The following is a 20,355-nucleotide window of genomic DNA, read 5'->3' on the forward strand; positions in this document are numbered from 1 at the left end:
AAAGGAGGAGTGTGCACACCCTGTGTGTTTGCTGGTCAGCCACAGAGTTCCTTCCTTCCTGAGAGTTGGGCAGATAAAAGCCTTGAGCAGCATTTTGCAATCACCTTGCTCGGAGAGAGAGAATAACGACAGCTTTTGGCGGTGGGAGGATCATTTTTCCTCCAGGGGAAGCAGGGCAGCTCGCTGGCAGAGGAGTCCTCTCCAGGGAGCAGAGCTGTGGCACCTGAACTGGCCTAAGGTAAGGGCTGGGCATCGCAGCCTCTTCCATCTTTCCAGGGACCCTCGCACCACCTTACGTGCCGCGGCTACGCACAGAGTGTAGCTGTGTGCCAACAGGGGTGCCTGTGTGCCTTTTGCCTGCAGCTGCCGCTAAAGTCTTGCCGGACTGAGGAGCAGCCAGATGGCAAGGGTTTGGCAAGGTGCCACTTGCTGAGTGCCCAGCCACAGCCATGTGGGGACGGGGGGCGATGGGGTGCTGCATGCCAGGAGGCCGGATTGCAACTAAAATGGCTGGCTAGGAGCAGCTGGGAAGTTGCTCTGGCAGGATCACCAAACCAAGCCAGATCCTTGAGATGCCTGATCCCTTTTTGCCTACTGGTTTCAGCTGGGGGGCTCCTGTTGCAAAGATAGAATGGAGGGGGGGATTCAATTTGACAGCATTTTCAAGGGTGGGGGTGATAAGCGTTGCTCAGGATCCTCCTAGTTGATAGGTGGAGAGTCACACTTCCAGGCAGACAAATCTCCAGGCCACCTCAACTGGAAGGGCTGGTGGTCCAGTCTGCTGTCAAATTTTCTTTGCCTTTCTTCCTTTTTTTGTTAAGATTGCCATAGTATAAAATAAAAATAAAAATAAAGGCAGTAGAGAAATTGGAAAGGGAAAGAAAGGGGAAGGAGAAGCAGAGGCTTAAGGAGGAAAGCAACACAGCAGTGTGCAGTCCACCCAGTTGTCTGTGGTTCGGGTTTCCATGATGTACGTGCCCACATATAGCCGGATGCTTTCTTGGAGTTGGGCACCGTCCTTTCCAGGATGAAGATCTATAGGGATTCCTGGGTCAGGACCAGGTGGGACGGCTTCCCGAAACAAGCCACTGCTTTGAATTCACGCTTCTTATGTCGAGCAGTGCTAGGGGAAGAGGGCCCATCCCTGGACACAAAAGCCACCTTTGGTGAACACTCTAGTCACCCGCCCGGTCCTGTGTCAGCTCCCTTCCACTCCCTCCGGCAGTCCTGCAGCTGCCGAAGCATCTCAGACGAGCAGCAGACTGTAACTCCACCCAGAGTCGCTTTGCAGATTGAGATGGGCAGCGTATAAATTTAATAAATATGTTGATGTCGAATCTATGCCTCTGTTTATACAAGCCAGGATTGTGTTAGCTTTTTTTGGCGGCGGCGGCTACACACTGCTGGCTCATGGTTAAGTGATCGTCCACTTGCCTCATGCCCAGCCCAGATCTCTGGGCAGATCACCACACTAACCCACCAGACAATCCTCAGAGATAAAGGCAAAATTCTGTACTCAGTGGGAAGACTCAGTTCAGAGAGGTGATGCCTAGCTTGGCACAGGATCATGCCAAAGGGGCTGGAGAGTTTTTAAGAGGCCATGAGCCATCCCTGTGAGGCAGTGACTATGTAACTTCAGTCTCAATGGGCAGGTTATGGTACATTAGCGATATTCTGCATATGCTAATTGGTCCTTCCCTGGAGAATTCAGCTTAGCTTTAGCAGCTTCATGCTGATGCCCAAAAGCTGGAAACCAGACAAAAAGGTGCAAGGCTCAGACTGGGTCTGCCAAAGAAAAGCAAGTTGAATATGTTTAGCCTAGAATGCAGATCATTCGGTGACTATGTTAAAATTCTAGACAAATATTTTTTATTTTTTTATTATTTCTTGAATGGGCAACCCCAGAATGTAGAACCACCAACTCAACAATATTTTTAGTGTAGTGAAACTTGATGCCACAGCAGGCAGAGGCACAGAGAAGCCCAGGATGTTGTCAAGAAGGTGCTAATGCCCCTTTGTGTGGGTACACAAAAAGAGGATGAAATCCTAGCCTTTTACCGCCTTCCTCTTTGGGGCCCCACAGTCAGCCCCAGGCTGTGTTCCTACCGGTCATCCATGTCCAGAGCCAGCCAAATCCCGCAGGAGGGGCAGGCCTTAGGGCAAAGGGCTGGAAGCTGCCTGAATGTCTCTTTCTGTAAATTGCAGGATTAAATGTTACGTTGCCTGAGCCAAATCATGAGAAGCACGTGGGAACCCTGGTCAAAGATGCTGGGATGCGCTCTTTTGCTCCTCTGGATGCCAGGAGGTAGGTGCTCGTGGGCCCTGGCAGGGGCAGCCATGGGGAAAGGGCAGGCCGCCACTTTTGGCAGCCAGCCAGTCGCCCAGCACTTTGCCATCCATTGCTTCCAAGTCTTTTCTCCCTCTTCAGCAGGGTCCCTCTCCTGCAGTCACTTGACTGTCAACTCCTCAGCTGTCATCTTGGGAGGAAATATCACAGCTTCTTGTACCATCTGGAGAAACCACTGCCCCGTTACAAAGGGTAGCAGAATCCAGATTATTTGGAAATTGGGCAACCAACAACTTCAAGGATCCCAGAAGAGCTTCAGCAATGGAGTGGAAGTTTCCAACATCACCATCGGCCCCTTCAAGGAACCTGTGACTCCCCTGAGCTGCTACATGCAGGAACACGGCATCCCACAGATTGTGAACCTTACCCAGATCCAGGCTGGATGTAAGTCTCGCTGCAGGGATCCAAACGGGAATCTCCACCGTGCAGTGATTATAAAGAAACCTTTGCTTCTTTGTACTGCCTGTTTATGAATCGTAACAGGCAATAATCAATAATAGAACTAATAATCCAACACTAAAACCAAAATTCCTTATGAGCAGGATGTGATTTTAAAAAAAAGTCAAAATAGTGGCCACGAAGGAGTTTGGATCACATTTTTGCAGCCACCGTCTTTTACGACCCTCTGAAGACATTCCTACTCATTTATACTGCACACAGGTTTGGTCATCACATTACAAAAATTACGTTGAGACTCTGGAAAAAAAAATGCAGAGAAGAGCAACTAAGATGATTAGGAGCCTGGAAGCTAAAACATACAAAGAACAGTTGCAGAAACTGGGCATGGCTAGTCCAGTGAAAAGAAGGACAAAGGGGGACATGATAGCAATATTCCAGTATTTGAGAGGTTGCCACAAAGAGGAGGGGGGTCAACCTATTTTTCAAAGCACCCGAAGGCAGGACAAGAAGCAATGGATGGAAACTGATCAAGGAGAGAAGTAACCTGGAATTAAGGAGAAATGTCCTAACAATGAGAACAATTAGTCAGTGGAACAACTTGCCTTCAGAAGATGTGGGTCCTCCATCACTGGAGGTCTGGACAACCATTTGTCTGAAATGGTAGCCCATTCTGATGGTAGCAACGAAGCCAGCAGAGATGGCTTCAAACATTTACCATTGGACACTGGTGGTTTCCTAATTTGGGCAACTTTGTGAAGTGTGAAATTCAGCTCCCAGAATTCGCCATTGCAGTGTGGCCATTGCAAGGAATTCTGGGAGTTGAAGACCACACCTCTCAAAATTGTTGTGATGGAGAATCACTAGTTTGGTGTGTGATGAGATCCCAATCCTAACCAAATCTACAGAAAGGCCATTTTTATTGCATTAAGGAATACCATTAAAGTGATGATGTCACTTGAGATGGCTTCAACAAGGAAGCCAAGCTACAGGTGACAGGGAGATGCCAGATAAAATGCTGGATAACCATTACTTCCTTCCAGAGAACAGAAATCAAAGTTCAACCTTTGGCCATAAGTAAATCTTTTAAGTTAACGAAATGACTTCCAAGCAATGCCATAGAAAGGCATTTTGTGTGTGGGGGGGGGGATGGGGGGTTGTCCAATAAATCTAAAACTGAACTTAGCAGCAGATTCACATCCTAACAAGCTGGCTATATTGGGCAGAACAGAAAGCCTGCACCCGCACAAGAACAAATAAACTTCTCTGCTCTCGTTGATGGATGCTGCATGTTAGATAGGAAATTCTGGCTCATATAAAATGCCAGTCATATGGTGGGAGGGACAGCGGAAGTGACACTTGTGTGTTCGAACAAGTCACCAGTCAGGAACAACAAATTTTGAGACTTGGATTGCATTATGACAATGCAATATGTGAATCCCTCAAAGCTGCAGGACTGTCTGCCTGCACCCTTGTCATCATGAGGCTGAAAACTTTTTCGCTTCTCTTTTCTCATTGCATGTGAATGCCAAGCAGACCCTCCATCCCAGCCTCAGAACCTCACCTGCATCTTCAACATTACCTCCAAGAACCTGGCGTGCCAGTGGGACCCTGGGAGGGACAGTCTCCTCCCAACCCGTGTGGCCCTGAAGGGATTCCGGTAAGGACAGGAGATGAACCGTTGCAGTCAGGCGAGGGCCAACGGGGAGGGGGGGGGGCAGTCTGCTTTTCTTCATTCTCATTCTTCCTGACCATTAACTTGTAAAAAAACAAATAACCAGGATTTTTGGCTTAACTGAGTCCCTTCCTCCTTGGAATAATGTCTGCCAGGGATGGGCACTTTCCCTTTAATAAGGTCTTGCATTCCACTGGACTCTCTGCGCATCCCAGGGAGCTGCGAGCATAGCTCCTCTCCCAACCCCCCCACCCGATAGCTCTTCTTGGTGTTTCAGGAGCTCGAGGGAGTGCAAGGCCCTGGACCCCATCGCAGATTGCATCCCTGAGCCTGGCCGGCACTCCTGCATTTTTCAACGCCTGGAGCTGCAGCTGTATCAAAAAATGCTTTTCTGGGTGTCTGTGGAAAATGCCCTGGGCAACGCGACCTCGGAGCTCTTGTGTGCAGACCCCATGGATTTAGGTGGGTGCCCTCATCCCTGCCCTCTTTTCTAGCGAATGGGGCTGAATCCATAGATGTGGGTGAGAAGCCGGGAGAGTTGCAATGTGTTCATTTAGAGCAGGGGTAGTCAACCTTGGCTCTTTTATGACTCGTGGACTTCAACTCCCAGAATTCCTGAGCCAGCACAGCTGGCTCAGGAATTCTGGGAGTTGAAGTCCACGAGTCATAAAAGAGCCAAGGTTGACTACCCCTGATTTAGAGGCCAAAATGAGAAGCAATCTGTCTTGCCTGGAAGGTTTCGGTCCCTCCCTGAGCTGGGAGGAAGGCTGCTCCTTGCAAGTCACTCAGCCCGAAAGAACTGCCCAGAGAGGTTCTGTCCAGGGGGATTTTCCGTCCTCCAGGCCGTGGTTGTCCCAAAGTCCAGTTGCTTCTTTTTCAAGAAGCAACTGGACTTCCTTGCTTTTTCCATGAAGATGTTTCGCTTTCTCATCCAAGGAACTTTTTCAGTTCAGAACTGAAGAAGCTTCTTGGATGAGAAGCGAAACGTCTTCAAGGAAAAACAAAGAACGTTGGGATGCCCAGGGAGAGAGACCCCATCCTCCCCGTTCCCCAACCAACCAAAAAAAAACCCCCACCTCTGGGAAGGAAGAAGGCAGAATGATTGCTGTCCTCCTCTTTTCTCTCCACCCTGGCATCTCATAGCAACATCCAACAACTATGACACTTTTTGGAATGGCGCACAGCTTTCTTTGGGTGGTCCATTCTTCATCCTCTAAAGATGGGTGGGGCTTCATTAAAGTCTAGACATGTTCAGACCCATTCATGGTTTCCAAAGGTCAAGGAGGGAGGGAGAAAATCTGTTCCAAATCACCCTAAAGATCCAAGATCTCACTTTTGACAAACATCCCCTTGGTAGCCACCAAAGGCACCACTGTCTGCTGATGTCTGCTAGGCATCCGACACGCCTCTTTCATCCCTTCCCTTCCTCTCCAAAGGCTCTTTCCTGTTGCTGCCTTTTGATTTTATTATTTAGGGTGGTGATTTCACTCTTCTTGCTACCTACCCTTGGGATAACTTTGGAGGTTGGCATTAAAATACTTTAAACAAAGTACAAAGCTCTCTCTCACCCCAAATTGTTCATTCCAGCCTGGCTGGAGCCCCCGACCATCCAGGACATCCAGCTCATCTCTGAGGAGAGCGACTGCCTGATGGTAAAATGGAAGGCAGGAAAGGACAGCAAATTCATGGAACAGGGCTGTGACCTGCGCTATCAGCTGGAAGGCAGCCTGGAGTGGAGTCTTGTGAGTCCCTCTTTGGCTTGACAGCAGAATGGCTTCGCTTGGTAGGACCCCTCGGGGGCACCATCAAGGCCCCCTTGGCCTGGCTTTCCCTTCTGTCCCTGCCCCCAAGCCCTCTTCTTCAGGCATCGGGCCCTTTCTGGTAGCCACCCATAACCCCTTGGCCCTGTCCTCTTCCGTCCAGCCAAAGGCCTTTTTACTCAAAGCATTTCTGGCCTCTTCCCATAGGCTGGAGGGTCCTGTGGGTCGGGGGAGGAGGGGGCGGCAAGGGAAGGAGCCTTTCCATGCTTCTGCCATTCTCCCTTTCATCCCAGGTCCACAACATCACCACCTCCAGCCGGCAGATCCAGCAGTGCGGCTTCCTCTTTGGCAGCCTCTACCACTTCCAGATGCGCTGCAGGCGTCTGCCCCTCAGCTACTGGAGCAGCTGGAGCCCGGCCAAGCTCTTCACTACACAGGAGAAAGGTGGGGAAGGGGCGGAGGAGTCCTGCAGCTGCCCCTCCCCATAGATAGCCAAGCCCCCTAAGTCACCGGGATAGCCAGGGCATCGGGACAGGACAGCCTCCGAGCCATTCTCTCGTCTCAGGATTTGGCCCATGGGGGTTGAGGAACCACTTCCAGAGTGCATCTTCTCAGTGAACTAGAACACAGTTCTGTCCAATGAAGGATTGTATCATATCATGGCTGATGGCAGTGGAGGCTGAGCTAGTCTTCACTCTCCTAAGCTTGGTTGCTTTGAAGGAACAGGGCCAAATGCTGATGGTCCTGAAGCCTCTTTTTCTCCCACAGCACCTTCAGGAAGTCTTGATGCCTGGTGGAAACTGCGAAAGGCCGAGAAGGGGACGGAGGTGCAGCTGCTCTGGAAGGTAAGCAGGGGCCTCACTGGGCAGGACTCAAGGCAAGTTTACTCCAGCAGATGCTCTCGGGAGGAGACCACGCTCAGGCAACACAGCAGGAGCGGGAAGGGGCTGGGTAATCTTATCAGAGGTAGTCAACGTACAGCCACAACTGACTCCAAAATTTATCACTGTAGTTGTTAAGTTAGTATCATGGTTGTTAAGTGAATCCGGCTTCCCCATTGGCTTTGCTTGTCAGGAGGTCGCAAAAAGGGATCCCACAAACCCAGGACACGGCAACCGTCATCATAAATACACGCCGGTTCCCGGGCATCCAAATTTTGATCACGTGACTTCAGGGATCCTGCAATGCTGGTTGTGAAAAATAGTCCTAGGTCACTTTTTTCAGTGCCGTTGTAGCTTTTACTAACCATTTGGGCAGTAAGCAAATGGTTGTAAGTCGAGGATTACCCATATTGCACTAACCCATTTCCAAACTTGGTTCACGCAAGCCAATTATTCCAACTGTCCTGAACTCTCAAAACCTACAAAGCCACAAGAAGGCTGGCTACAGTGAAAACAAAGATTAGTGTGTTGTACAAATGCAAACTCTAGCTCTTCTGCTACTCTGATTAAGCGTGCTGTGTGGACGCAGACAATAGGCGCTGCAGATTTCAGGGGCTTCATTTCCAGCTGCCTTTGTCTTGTTCTACAGCCGATGAAGCCACATGAGGCCAATGGCAGAATCCTGGGATACTGGGCAGCACTCAGCACCGGTCAGCACACGGGCCACTCACCCTCTCTGTGTAACACCACCGAGAGGCAATGCACGTTTTTGATGCCACCAGGAGCCGAAAGGGTTTATCTCACAGCCTACAACTCTAGAGGTGCATCTCAAGCCACGGAGATCTTCTTGCTGGAGAAAAAAGGTAGGAAGTAGACGGACTTGGTATCCTGTTTCTGTGAATCTGCTATTCAGTTTGTTTTCATTTTTTCGTGCCTTTAAGTGTGTGTTGACTACTGGCAACTACCTGGATTTTCAAAAGTAGTTTGTCATTGCCTACTTCAAGGGCTTAGTTTGGAACCTGACTGGACCAAGGTCACCCAGCTGGCCCTATGCCAAAGGCAGGATGAGAACTCTGGGTCCAACAGTTTCTGGCTTGGTGCTTTCACCACTGTACCAAACGGGCTTCCTTTTGCAGCCTGAAATGCGCAATTCACGAGTATTCTTGTGATCTGCTGGAGTACTCAGTTGTTACATTGGGCGTAGGTAGTGAGGCTATTAATTACAGGTGCACCCAAAGGGAGTTTCTCCCTTGGAATAGCGTTAAACCCACATCCAAAAGATTATCAGGCTAGCAAAATACTTGAGTCAGATCAGAGGGTTTTGGGGACATGGATGCAGTGCATGCTTGAGGTTCCCTGAACCCACATTCAGAAGCCACTGAACAAGAGTTGACTGGGATAGAGAGAGTCGAGGGGGCTCTCTCCTGCTTCACCAAATAGCCCCCTACTGCCACCGTTGATCAGCTGCTCTTTGAGACAATCCAGGCTGGACCAGGAGGGGTCTTTCTAGAAACCAAACCGGTTCAGAGAAAGAAGTTGAGATAAAAGAACCAGACTCTCTCTGCTCCAAGCAGCCAGAGGTGCCTGGAAAAACGCCCTGAGCAGAAAGGGGACAAGGACCCTCTTGCCCCTGCCTCCAGGGCCCAATAGGTGTTGGACTGAAGCTGCCCCCTCTGATCCAACACTTGGCACAGTACATTGCAGTACCTACACACCTCAAAAGTCCCACAGCTCTTTACTGCTTAAGGGGGAAGAGGCTGGAAGAGCCACAGGGGAAGGGAGAGTCAAGGAGAGGCTTTGGTACAGGTTGGGGACAAGAAGAAGGCAACCTCTTAAGACCTTTGCAGAAAAAAGCGCTCGGCCTGTTCATGCCAGCACGAGTGCGAATGAAAAAAGGCCAAAGGCAAGCAACGCCTGATTTTCCAAGAGCCTCTCTCTGTGGGGGAGCTTCTCTACCGTGCGCTTTGCGGGAGGGAACAATTGCACAACGCATGAGAAGGAGCAGAAGCAAAACAGGAAGCTTGTCCCTTTTCTTTCTAAACAAGCCTCTTTTCCTAGATAGTGTACAGGCTCTTTGTTGGTTGCAAGTGGTTGAGGTGCTTTCTTTCACAGTTAGAAGCTTGCTTTGGCCCGGTCAAGTCTAGGCTGGAGGCAAACATGCTCTGCCATCTCCTCGTGACGTTGCCTTTACCTCATCTCTCATCCGTAAGAGAGGCAGCCATTATTCATACGTAGTGACATTTTCCCTTTAAGCCAATAGCATCTAACACCAGGCCCTACTGCTTATCCTTGAGCTTCCAGTAGCCTGAAGGCAAAGTCTGAGGAAGGGGGGGAATTGGTCTAGCTTTTCCACCCAGGCCCTCTCTGTGCACCTGCCATTTCCCATCCCAAGACCCAAGTGCTCCCTCTGTAGCAGAATAACAGAAGAGCAGAGTTGGATGGGACCTTGGAGGTCTTGTAGTCCAACCCCCTGCATGAGCAGGGGATCCTAAACCATTTCAGACAAATGGCTGTCCAATCTCTTCTTGAAAACCTTTAGTGAAGGAGCGCCCACAACTTCTGGAGGCAAGGCGTTCCACTGGTTAACTGTTCTCATTGACAGGAAATTTCTCCTTAGTTCTTGGTTGAATCTCTCCGTGCTGAGTATCCATCAATTACTTCTTGTTCTGCTTTAGGTGCTTTGGAGAATAGGTTGACCCCCTCTTCTTTGTGGCAGCCCCTCAAATACTGGAATACTTCTATCATGTTACCCCTTCTTTTTACTAGACTAGACATACCCAATTCTTGCAACCATTCTTCATATGTTTTAGTCTCCATCCACGTAATTCTTTGTGTATCTAATCACACTTGGCCAAGTAAAGTATTCAATTCAATTCAGTTCTGCTACATTCTCTGATACTGTTCTCAGGTCATCCTGTGCTCAAGATCCGGGCATCCCCCCACGATGAGAAGAGCTTCTGGCTGTGGTGGGATCCCCCGAGGAACCCAGTGACAGGCTACATCGTTGAGTGGCACCGAGTGACCTCTGCAGCAGAAGACAGCAACGTTGAGTGGCAAAAGCTACAGAATGAAAGCATCAGAGAAACCCTGATCCAAGGTGATCCACTGCCAGGGGCAGGAGGAGGGGGCACCCTTGGGGAGCGAAGGCAAATCTTCTCTCTGACATTTACCTGGCCAAAGTTTCCCAACTTGCCAGCACAACTTAATAATTGCAGGTTTAGTGGTGCAGCGTTTTGAAAGGGCACAATCAAGAGTAGAGCAAGCAGCTTAAGGGGTGGTGGGAATGTACCCCGCTTGAGCCCGGCCCTTCAGTCATTACTAACGTCTGCCCCTTCTCTGTTTCAGAAAATATTGAACCTTTCCAGCGCTACAACATCTCCGTCTACCCTCTCTACAGAGACAGAGTTGGGGTGGCCCAATCAATAGAAGCTTACACAAGGCAGAAAGGTGTGTCTTCCACATGGGGGCTGGTTCAGCTCAGCCTCCCTCCAAAGCAATCAAATGATTTCTTGGTTGGAATTTTACATTAGGGGAGGGGGAGGGGAAGCTGTGTAATTTCCAATAATCTCTGGAGGTATGGTTGTTCCAGGAATGGGTTGTAAAAGAAAAACAGTAGTGCAGATTAAGCCTGATGATCAACTTAAACTCCAAAATTATAATAATGCAAGCCTTCCATCTTCCCCTTCTGAATGCTGTTATCAGAGGCTGGCATGATGAGTAGCTATTAGTAAGTAGTCAGTAGAATCAGGAAGATCTTTTGCTCATCCAGTTTTAAACTTTTTGAGGGGTGACCAGAAGCACTTCAGAAGCAACAAAGATGGTAAGGGGCCTGGAGGCTAAAGCGTATGAAGAATTGTTACAGGAATTGGGTATTTTTAGTCTAGTGAGAAGAAAGACTGGGAAGACACGATAGCAGTGTTTCAATATTTGAGGGGCTGCCACCAAGAAAAGGGAGTCAACCTATTTTCCAAAGCGCCTGAAAGCAGGACAAGAAGCAATGGAGGGAAGCTAATCAAGGAGGGAAGCAACCTAGAACTAAGGAGAAACTCCCTGACGGTCAGAACAATTAACCAGTGGAATGGCTTGCCAGCAGAAGTTGTAGGTGTTCCATCACTGGAGGTTTTTAAGAAGAGATTGGACAACCTTTTGTCTGAAATAATATAGAGCAGGGGTAGTCAACCTTGGCTATTTTATGACTCGTGGACTTCAACTCCCAGAATTCCTGAGCCAGCTAAGCTGGCTCAGGAATTCTGGGAATTGAAGTCCACGAGTCATAAAAGAGCCAAGGTTGACTACCCCTGGTATAGAGTCTCCTGCTTGAACAGGGGGTTAAACTAGAAGAACTTCTAAGGTCCCTTCCAACTCTGCTATTCTGTTATTCTGCTTCCAGAGACTGCTCATGGCAAACTGAAGCTTAGTCTCTTCTGTTTACCCCAATGGGTCCACCCACGCTCAGCGTACCCTTCACTTTGACCTGCGGTTGATCATACTCTGATTCCTTCCTGTCTCCACAGCTCCAACCAGCAGCCCGAAAGTGTATCCCCTAAAAATTGGGGTGTCCACAGCTGAGGTTTGGTGGAGTCCCCTCCCTGTTGAAGACCAGAACGGCTTCATCACCGGCTATACTCTCTTCTGGATCGATCCCAATGAAGAAGCTAGAAGTACGTTCCGGCCCCTCCCAAGGCCGAGCATGACGGCCTTGGAACCTGGCAAAAACCAGCTGGGAAGGAACCCATCCCATCTCTGGAGACATTTACCCCTCCCTAATTCCCAAGCAAAGAGCAGAAACAAAAAAAGCCCAAGCATACCACCCCCCTCCCCCTCAGCACCTGCAAATGGTGGACTTGACACTCTCTTTCCCTCTTATTGGGAGGGCTTCCAGTGTTTCTATATGTTTATATCTCTTTAGAAATAAACTCAGAACTCCTCTCTCCACCCTGCCCTCTTTCCACCGCATTAGAAAATTAATACCCAAGCCTCTGACACCAAGACAACTAAGGCTGTGTGAATTGTGCAATAATCTGCAAACCACACATTTGTCTTCAAAACAAATAACAAGCAGCCTAGAGAAAAAGGGGAGAAGGTAGATGGTTTAGAAATCTTCGGCGCAAGTCAAGGTGGCATTTATTCACCCAAACGAATAAGCAGACAATCCTCAGTGTTTCAGGGAGGAACATCCTTCATGCAATCAGACCGTCCAAGTCGGTTTAAACCAATTTACACATCCTCCGGCATTGATCAATTTAAGGAGGAAGTTGCAAAAGATTTCCCTCTGCATAACTTGCTTCCTAAATATATCGTTTGCAACATATCAACATACTGTACTTGATAGCAATATATTTGTCTCCCTCTTTTAAAGACCAGGAAAACAAATTGGATTTTTCTTTTCAAAAAGTGAACTTAGGGAGTGCAAAGGCTCAGCGGTTAAGATGCTGGAAAGCTGACAGCCCGTTTGAAACCCGAGTGCCGCGTAACGGGGCGAGCTCCCGTTCTTTGCCCCAGCTCCTGCCAACGTAGCGTTTTGAAAGCATGCAAATGCGAGTAAATAAATCGCTACCACTTTGGTGGGAAGCTAACAGCGTTCTGGCTGCCTTCGACGTACAGCATAGCCGTGCTGGACAGATGACCATGGAAAGGCTCTTCAGAAAATGCTGGCTCCTTGGCTAAGAAACGGAAATGAGTAACAGTCCCTAGAGTCGGACACGCCTGGACAGGGGAAACATTTAAGAAATTGGATCTTTCTTTTCAAAAATTGAACTTAGAGGGGGGGAAAAAACAGATGGAAGCAACTTAGTCCAAAATAAAAATCTAATGAGCAGGAAATAGAGCAGACCAGATTTGCAGGGAGGGGCACTGGGGAAGCAGCACAGGGGAGGCAGAGGAGGCAGGGGTCCCAAGGGACCATACCGGACATCCCACCCTGCCCTTGTCCTGGGCACTTGGCATGCCTGGAGCACAGGGCAAGAAAGAGACGAGGTGCACCCTTTTTGATCATAATTGATTTGATGGTAAAAACCTGTGTCGAATATCTCTCGATAGTGAGATGGCCACTATATAAATTAAATAAATACATAACCAAGTGCTTCTAAATATTTTTGTTGCTTGGGATATTAATATTAGAAGAGAAAGAATAGTGACTTCTAGATGTATTAGAATATACTAACCAGTACGGCACTGCCAATGGTTAAAGATGACAGGAGTTGATCTTAACAGGTTTCCTGGACTGATACCGGTTTCTCTAACCTTGCCAAGACTTTGCTGCCCAAAGTTCATGCCACACCAGAAGCAGAGAGAGAAAAACCTTCAGGAGGAGTCTAAAGAATAGAATGGTGCCTCCCATCATCATTCTACTGCCCATATCCTTTTGGCTTTTGGACCTTTCCAGTCTGAAACGATAACAAAGCGTTTTTCTCCAGGTATTGCTGTGAACACTTCTGTAGACATCCTCACCATCTCAGGTCTTCGGCCTTCAACGATGTACAGCCTACATCTCATGGCCTCCACGATGGTTGGGAGCACCAATGGGACCAGTGTTGCGATCACCACCAAGGACATGGGTAAGGACAGCCCTGGCAGCTGGAGGTTGGGAAATTTAACTGGGGCCATGGAAATGGAAAGCAAAAATTGTTAGGCTTATAAGTCAATAAGCTGTTTTGAGAGTGCAGGATTTTCCTAGAGGTGTAAAGGGTGCAAGTAGTCTCTGACTTACACCTACAGTTGGGACCGTATGTTGGTCGTTGAGCAAAGCGATTGTTACATGGCCGTTTTTCTCAACGACTGCTATCCCAAGCGCTCCTGGTTGTGGTTGTTAAACAATCTTGCAGGTGGTTTAGCAGAGTCCCAGGTAAGGACCATGGAGCTATCTCAAGGGGTGTGGGAGATGCTCTGGGAGGTCCAGCACAAGCTGCATATGAGTTGGGAGTACCGAGTGAGGTGCAAAGCCTCAGCCACCCCAGCCTGACCCCACAGTGCAGGGATGGTGGCAGCGGTAGGGGCGGGCCTGAAGTAGAGGCCCGGGGCCTTCCGCAGTCTTGGCCATTTGCCGCCACCTCCAGCATTCTCACGGCTCATTCTCCAAGTCGAGCAAAGCTTGGAGAATCATGAGTCAAGAACTACCTGTAAAGGCCAAATTGCACAACCTCCTTCTTCCTTTTAGGAACAATTCTGCCTGCATGAATTAGCTCCACATCCATTTTTTACACCTACAAATTATCACTTGATGATGTACTAGTTCATTTTTACTTTGGCCAAGGAGCAGCAGACACGACAATGCAGCCAATTGGCCCTGGGCACACACTCTCTGAACAGGACCCACAAGTGTGTTCCACTTTAGTTCCATGTGTGGAAGATGGCCACTAATCCACCCATATCCAACACCTTGCTCTCTCTTCCAGAATACCTGGACATCACCATTGTGTACTTAGTCATTGGGCTGCTCTTGGCCATGATAATCGGCATGGTCATCTGCTTTCAGAAGAGCAAAAGGTACGTGGAGGAGCAAGTCAGAAGCTGCTTTGGCACCCGAGTTTAGATTCCCATGGGCAAATGCAGGAGATAGCAGAGAGACTTAGCCAGAGACAGTGGAGTGGAGGCCAGAGGCAAAGCAGAAAGAAAATCCTATGTGTGTGTATGTGTGTGTGTGTGTTGTAGATTGTGTGTTGTATATATGTGTAACAGAATTTCCCTTCTAAGTAGCTACTTGTTCTGAAAGAAAATTCCCTGACCCATGTTCCAGATATCCAGTGTTGATGCGTTGTGTTGAGAGGTTGCATTGATTCACATATTAGACAGGAGCAGAATAGGGAATGGCCAATATCCAGGTGGAGAGCTTGACTCCTCTCAGCCATCAGAGCTCCAGACTAACCAGGTGCTTCTCTCTCCCTCCACGCTCCCCAACTCACCCCCAGGATGAAGATGCAGTTCTGGCCCAGCGTCCCTGACCCAGCCAACAGCAGCCTGGGCAAATGGGCCCCCGCCGTTCTGCAGGAGGTAAGCCTGGAAGCCACAGAGACAGGCAGCTGCTCTTCCTTCCTTCCACAGCAGCAGCAGCTGCTTTTATGAACCTTCCACCCAGCCAGATGTATCGGCACCACTGCAGGAGCGACCCTGCCCATTTTCATTTGCTGGGTTTGCAAAATGTGTCCTGATCGACAGCTCAATTAACCCTCTTTTCTGGGTTCATACAACACATTGAGCCCCAAACTAATTACCTGAGCTGTGTTCATACAAAGTACTGGGCCCAAATGCATTGATTATCATTCAGTGCTAATGAGTTTTGCATACAGAGATAATAAGGGCATCCGGAGGTAAAATGCAGCCCAGATCAGTTGCAAAGCAGAGCTTGCATAGGCTAAAGGAGCTTTATTTCCGTTTATTTGTGCGTTTCTCTCCAACCTTTTCTCGGGAGGTTCAGTGGAGTCCTTTCCTTTTACTCTTACAATGACCACATGATGCAGCGCAAGCTATTCTCAGCTTCAGCCAAGAACTGGCGTCTCCCCAGCCTCATCCTCAGCCCTCGGCTTGCCTTCCCCATCGGGCGGTCCCAGCTCCAACCCTTCCTCCTCTGAACCGGCCTCTGAGGGGCCCCTGACATTTTATTTATTTGTTTGTTTGTATCCCACCTTTATTATTTTTACAAATAATTCAAGGTGAGGAGCATCCCTGAGACTCCTTCCTCCTCCGATTTCCCCCATCACAGCACCCTTGTGAGGTGGGCTGGGCTGAGAGAGAGGGACTGTCCCAAAGTCACCCAGCCGGCATTCATGGCTAAGGCGGGACTAGAACTCCCCATCTCCCACTTTCTCGCCTGCTACGTTCATCACTAGATCAAACTGGCTTTCATTTCTCCAGTCTCTGTTAACTTTGCTTGGGGCAACCTAGTTGTGAAGCACCCAAATGGCCATCAGGTGAGTTATGAGGGCAGGTCACAAAACTATTTTTTTTCCACTATTGTAACTTCAGACAGTCACTAAATAAGGCAGTCGGTAAGCAAGGACTACCCGTAAAGCCTCCCTGCCCCATGATAGTCTACCTCTAAATCAGCGGTTCTCAACCTATGGGTCGTGACCCCATTTGGGGTCGATCGACCATTTCACGGGGGTCGCCAAGCAAGGCTGTCCGCCATTTTTTTTGTCCACCATTTTTCCCCCTTTTCCGGCGGGTGCCTTACCTCCCTTGGGCTGGGCCAGCTGGTGGTCGGCCTGCTCCGTCTCTGCCGCTTGCCAGCTACGCCTTGGCCAGCGCAGGGGGCGGAACCACGCATGCGCGGCGCTCCCAGGCAGGGAAAGTCCTCGACTTATGACCGGTTGGGTAGTCCTCGACTTACGACCGGTTTAGTCCTCGACTTACGACCGGTTTAGTCCTCGACTTACGACCGGTTGGGGGTCGCGGCATTAAAAAGGTTGAGAACCACTGCTTTAAATGAAGATGTTAGAAATGATCATCCCCAGCAGAACCCCCCGCCCCCATTTGCACTCAGCCAGGACTAGTTTCCCTTAGTGGCCACCTGGCCGTCCTTAACCGCCCCTTCTCCTCCTCCTGCCTTCTTCCCACAGGAGACCCTGCAGGCCCCCAAGCCGTGCGAGCTCAGCCCCGTCATCGTGTCTGCCTTCCTCGTGATCGAAGCCGAGGAGAAGAAGTGCCTCTCCTGTGGGAAGAGCGAGCCCGGCCCGGCCACGGAGGACAGCCCGGCAGCCCTCTCCGACTCTGGTGCCCGCAAAGCCAAAGGAGCCGTGCCCACCGGGGGCTCAGGGCCAACCTCCTACATGAATAACCCAGAGCCTGTTCAGTATGCCAAGGTCTTGGGGGGCAGCTACCACGGTCAGCAAGAAGCCTCGCCCACCATCTACATCCGCTCCAGCTCCAGGCAGCCTCTGCTCCACAGCCTGAGCCCCAGCCCGAAGCCCTACAAGAACCTCTGGTTCCACAGCGACCAGCCCAAGCGAGAGACGCCCTCCAGCTTCCAAGAGGAGACGGTTTTCCTGGACGGGGCCCTGCTGGATTTCCCACTGCTTCAGGGCCTGAAAATTGACGGGAATGAAGGCCTCTGCAACTTCCGAAGGCTGTAAGGGCCCAGCTGGTGTCCCAGGGCTGCAGGGAGAACAGTCTACTCTTTTTCTTCTTCCTTCTCCTCCCGGAGAGGTCTGGCCAGCCATTATTTTGTCTTTTGGACTATATCCTTATAGAGCAGTGGTTCTCAACCTGTGGGTCGGGACCCCATTTGGGGTCGATCGACCATTTCATGGGGGTCGCCAAGCAAGGCTGTCCGCCATTTTTTCCCCCTTTTCCGGCGGGTGCCTTACCTCCCTTGGGCTGGGCCAGCTGGTGGTCGGCCTGCTCCGTCTCTGCCGCTTGCCAGCTACGCCTCGGCCGGCGCAGGAGGCGGAACCACGCATGTGCGGCGCTCCCGGGCAGGGAAAGTCCTCGACTTACGACCGGTTGGGTAGTCCTCGACTTACGACCGGTTTAGTCCTCGACTTACGACCGGTCTAGTCCTCAACTTATGACCGGTTTAGTCCTCGACTTACGACCGGTTGGGGTCGCGGCATTAAAAAGGTTGAGAACCACTGTTATAGAGACTATATCCTCCTGGCCAGGAAGGCGGGAAGGATAGGCAATGTTCCCAGGGCGGAGTCACAGTTCTCCAGACTCAGAAGCAGACATGCTTTAGTTTAAATCAGGGCTCTGCAAATAAGACTTGTGGACTTCAACTCCCAGAATTCCTCAGCCAGCCAAGAAATCCACAAGTCTTAAAGTTGCCAAGTTTGGAGCAGAATGGTTTAGATGAGCAGAAGGCAACCTCAGGGAAGGTGCGTATATTGGATTTTCACTTCTGTTTCTGCTTCAGAAGCTGCCAAAGGCATTGAGATGACCTGAGGGCGTCTCCAGTTTTTGGGAAACAGCCTACCTGGAGGTGCTAGAAAGTTCGAAGATTAGGTAAAAATTAGGTGCCTTAACACATTTAACATTTCTACACCTTCAGAATACAAACACTGCACCCCTCGCAACCTGCAGGGTGTGGCTCATGGTGCTACAAGGGCTGTAGATGCAGGCCGATAGCTGTAAGTTCCCCCAGCACCACTTTTGCGTCATCTTTTTGCAACTGTTAGGCCTGTTCAGTCCTGCTGAGTATCATCTGTTCTCATGACTTCTGCTCCGATCGGAATGGAGGAGCCACAGCCCTAGAATGGACATCCTCCTCCCCGGTGGCTTCTTTTGTCACTGATATACAAAGTTTGTTGGTCGCAACAGCTGCCTGCCGGATCTCCACGTTTCCTGATTATCTGGACTGCATCGCTTACATGCCTCAGCTGCCAGAGGTGGTGCTGTGTTCATTCCAAAACTACCACTTTCCACCAAATTTTGACTTTTTTCTTACATATTGCAGGATTTCTTTGGTGTACTCCTGCTATGCTCACCCTGGCCTTGACGTGGTCCTTGAGCACATGCAGATCATTCCATTTCTTCCTCAAGATTTAATGGACTACGTGTGCATGAATCTTTAAAAGAAAAAAAAATCTCAAAGCATCTTCAATTTCTGCACCAAAGCAACATGAACCCATATTGGGAGGGTCTACAAGGAAGGAACTGCCAAAATGGATCCATCTGCAAGTACACCTACTTCTGCAGCTTGCTCCTCCCATCCTAAAAGAAGAGTCTTGGAGGGTAATTTTTTTATCACTTCCAAGACGTGTGGAATCCTTGGTGCTGTCTGACTTTGGTTGTTTACGTGCAGGTCTTTCCTTACTCAACTAAGTTACCTCATCAGGGCTAGTGATTGTGAGGTGTGTTTATCTCCCTATTTATATATTATTCAGCCAATAGAAAAGGCTAACCAGGAAACAAACAAACCAGAACACATCTTCACTAACAGCCAACACCCAGATAAGTAGGTATTAACCTGAGACAAGCAACCAAGCGGAAAACAGCACCCTAATTAAGGAACTACCAAGGAGAAAAACTACACCCCCATCAACACTGGCAGTGCAAGCTACTGTACACCAACAGGGAGCAAACCAAACATCCACTAGTACTGGTGACGCTGCCCAGTGGGGAAATGCCAGCACAGAGAGTACCAAGGACTCCACCGTTCAACCTTGAGCTACAAATTCTATTCATACCTCCGGTATTTACTGAACTCCCCAATCTGGTACCCCAAAAGACAGTGGTGCTCAGCAATCTGGGCAGGAAGGCCCACGTCTCCATTACCGAGAACTCTGGTGCCATTTTGGCTACTGATTCAGTCAGTGAAGGTCCAAGCAGACCATCTCCTAAGCTGCCAACGGTCCACAGAAGAAGTCTTTCAGCTGTTGAAATGATGTAGATGCTTGAGGAGAAGCCATAGCTGAGAAAGAGCCACAGCTCAGTATGGGATGTAAAGAGTAGAAGGAAGTAATGGGCGTGAAGAAGGGTGAGAAAGAAGCAGCGGTTTCCTGGTCAATCCAGATGGTCTTTTGACTGACTCGCGAGGAGGGCTCAGCGAAAGACACGGGACTTGTGCTGGAGAACGGCTGCAAGAGGAAACCAAGGATCGTAAAGAGAAGACTCGTTTGGAGAACTCCTTCGTTCCTTCAAAATGCTTTTTCCACAACTGCTGCTATTATTTATCATGTATATAAAACACTGTACATTAAAGGTGCTCTTGTACTGCCCTCACCTGAACTCTGAGGAAAACTCCTCATTTTCTTCCCGCCTCATAGCCAGAAATTAGCTAACGTGTCACTGATTTACATAAATTGGCATGGCTGCTCATATCACCATAGTGACCTTGGGCAACAAAATATGTAAAACATCAACCACAAGAACCAAGCGATACACAAAGCCTAAAACAGTGTTCCCCGACCTTTCTGGCTTTGCGGACCTGCAGGGGAGGGGAGAGGGGGGAGAGAGGAGAGGAAATGGTTCCACACAAGCAGCAGGCATGTTTACTCGCACATGCAACTCTATTTGCATGAGTGGAAGGCACACACATGCACACGTGATGTCCCATTTGTCTGGACACTCTCTGTCAATTGGCTGTGGCTGGAGGGTGGGGCCGAAGGGGGCACGAGCACGTGGTAGAGGCAAAAAGTCCTAGACCCTCTGTGGTTTCCTGCTACTCCCTCCCTTTGACCTATGAATAGTGCCAGTTTGCTTGCATGACAAGCCCTTTACCACTCTAAGATCTAAAATCTGTTGGCACCTTCTTTACCTGATGCCATATTGGTGGCCTCTGAATTAAACTTGGAACCGTTGTCAGCCCTCAGTCACCATGCCTGTTTCTCCCCCCCCCCTCCCCCTTACCGGAATCTTGTCTCA

The 20,355-nt window shown here is 49.5% G+C and overlaps 1 protein-coding gene across 1 annotated transcript; it reads left to right on the forward strand.

Annotated features, from left to right (window-relative positions):
* Positions 1-2,337: 2,337 nt before the first annotated feature.
* Positions 2,338-18,563, forward strand: CSF3R (colony stimulating factor 3 receptor). Its single transcript, XM_029283274.1, has 15 exons — positions 2,338-2,731; positions 4,280-4,403; positions 4,696-4,880; positions 6,006-6,160; positions 6,472-6,622; positions 6,947-7,023; positions 7,709-7,922; positions 9,968-10,156; positions 10,405-10,506; positions 11,574-11,720; positions 13,476-13,616; positions 14,454-14,544; positions 14,967-15,048; positions 16,614-17,122; positions 18,446-18,563. The coding sequence occupies exons 1-15, from the start codon at positions 2,338-2,340 to the stop codon at positions 18,561-18,563; spliced, it is 2,679 nt and encodes an 892-aa protein (XP_029139107.1).
* The last annotated feature ends 1,792 nt before the right edge of the window (positions 18,564-20,355 follow it).

This window comes from Protobothrops mucrosquamatus, unplaced genomic scaffold, assembly GCF_001527695.2.
Source record: "Protobothrops mucrosquamatus isolate PMUCROS unplaced genomic scaffold, P.Mucros_1.0 scaffold46, whole genome shotgun sequence".
NCBI classification, from domain to species: Eukaryota; Metazoa; Chordata; class Lepidosauria; order Squamata; family Viperidae; genus Protobothrops; species Protobothrops mucrosquamatus.

Bases quoted from the DNA above. Each gene is read 5' to 3' on its own strand.
- CSF3R (XM_029283274.1), top strand. From the start codon at position 2,338: ATGGGGAAAGGGCAGGCCGCCACTTTTGGCAGCCAGCCAGTCGCCCAG. The intron at 6,161-6,471 runs GTGAGTCCCTCT...CTTTCATCCCAG, and splicing joins GCAGCCTGGAGTGGAGTCTT to GTCCACAACATCACCACCTC. The intron at 13,617-14,453 runs GTAAGGACAGCC...TCTCTCTTCCAG, and splicing joins GATCACCACCAAGGACATGG to AATACCTGGACATCACCATT.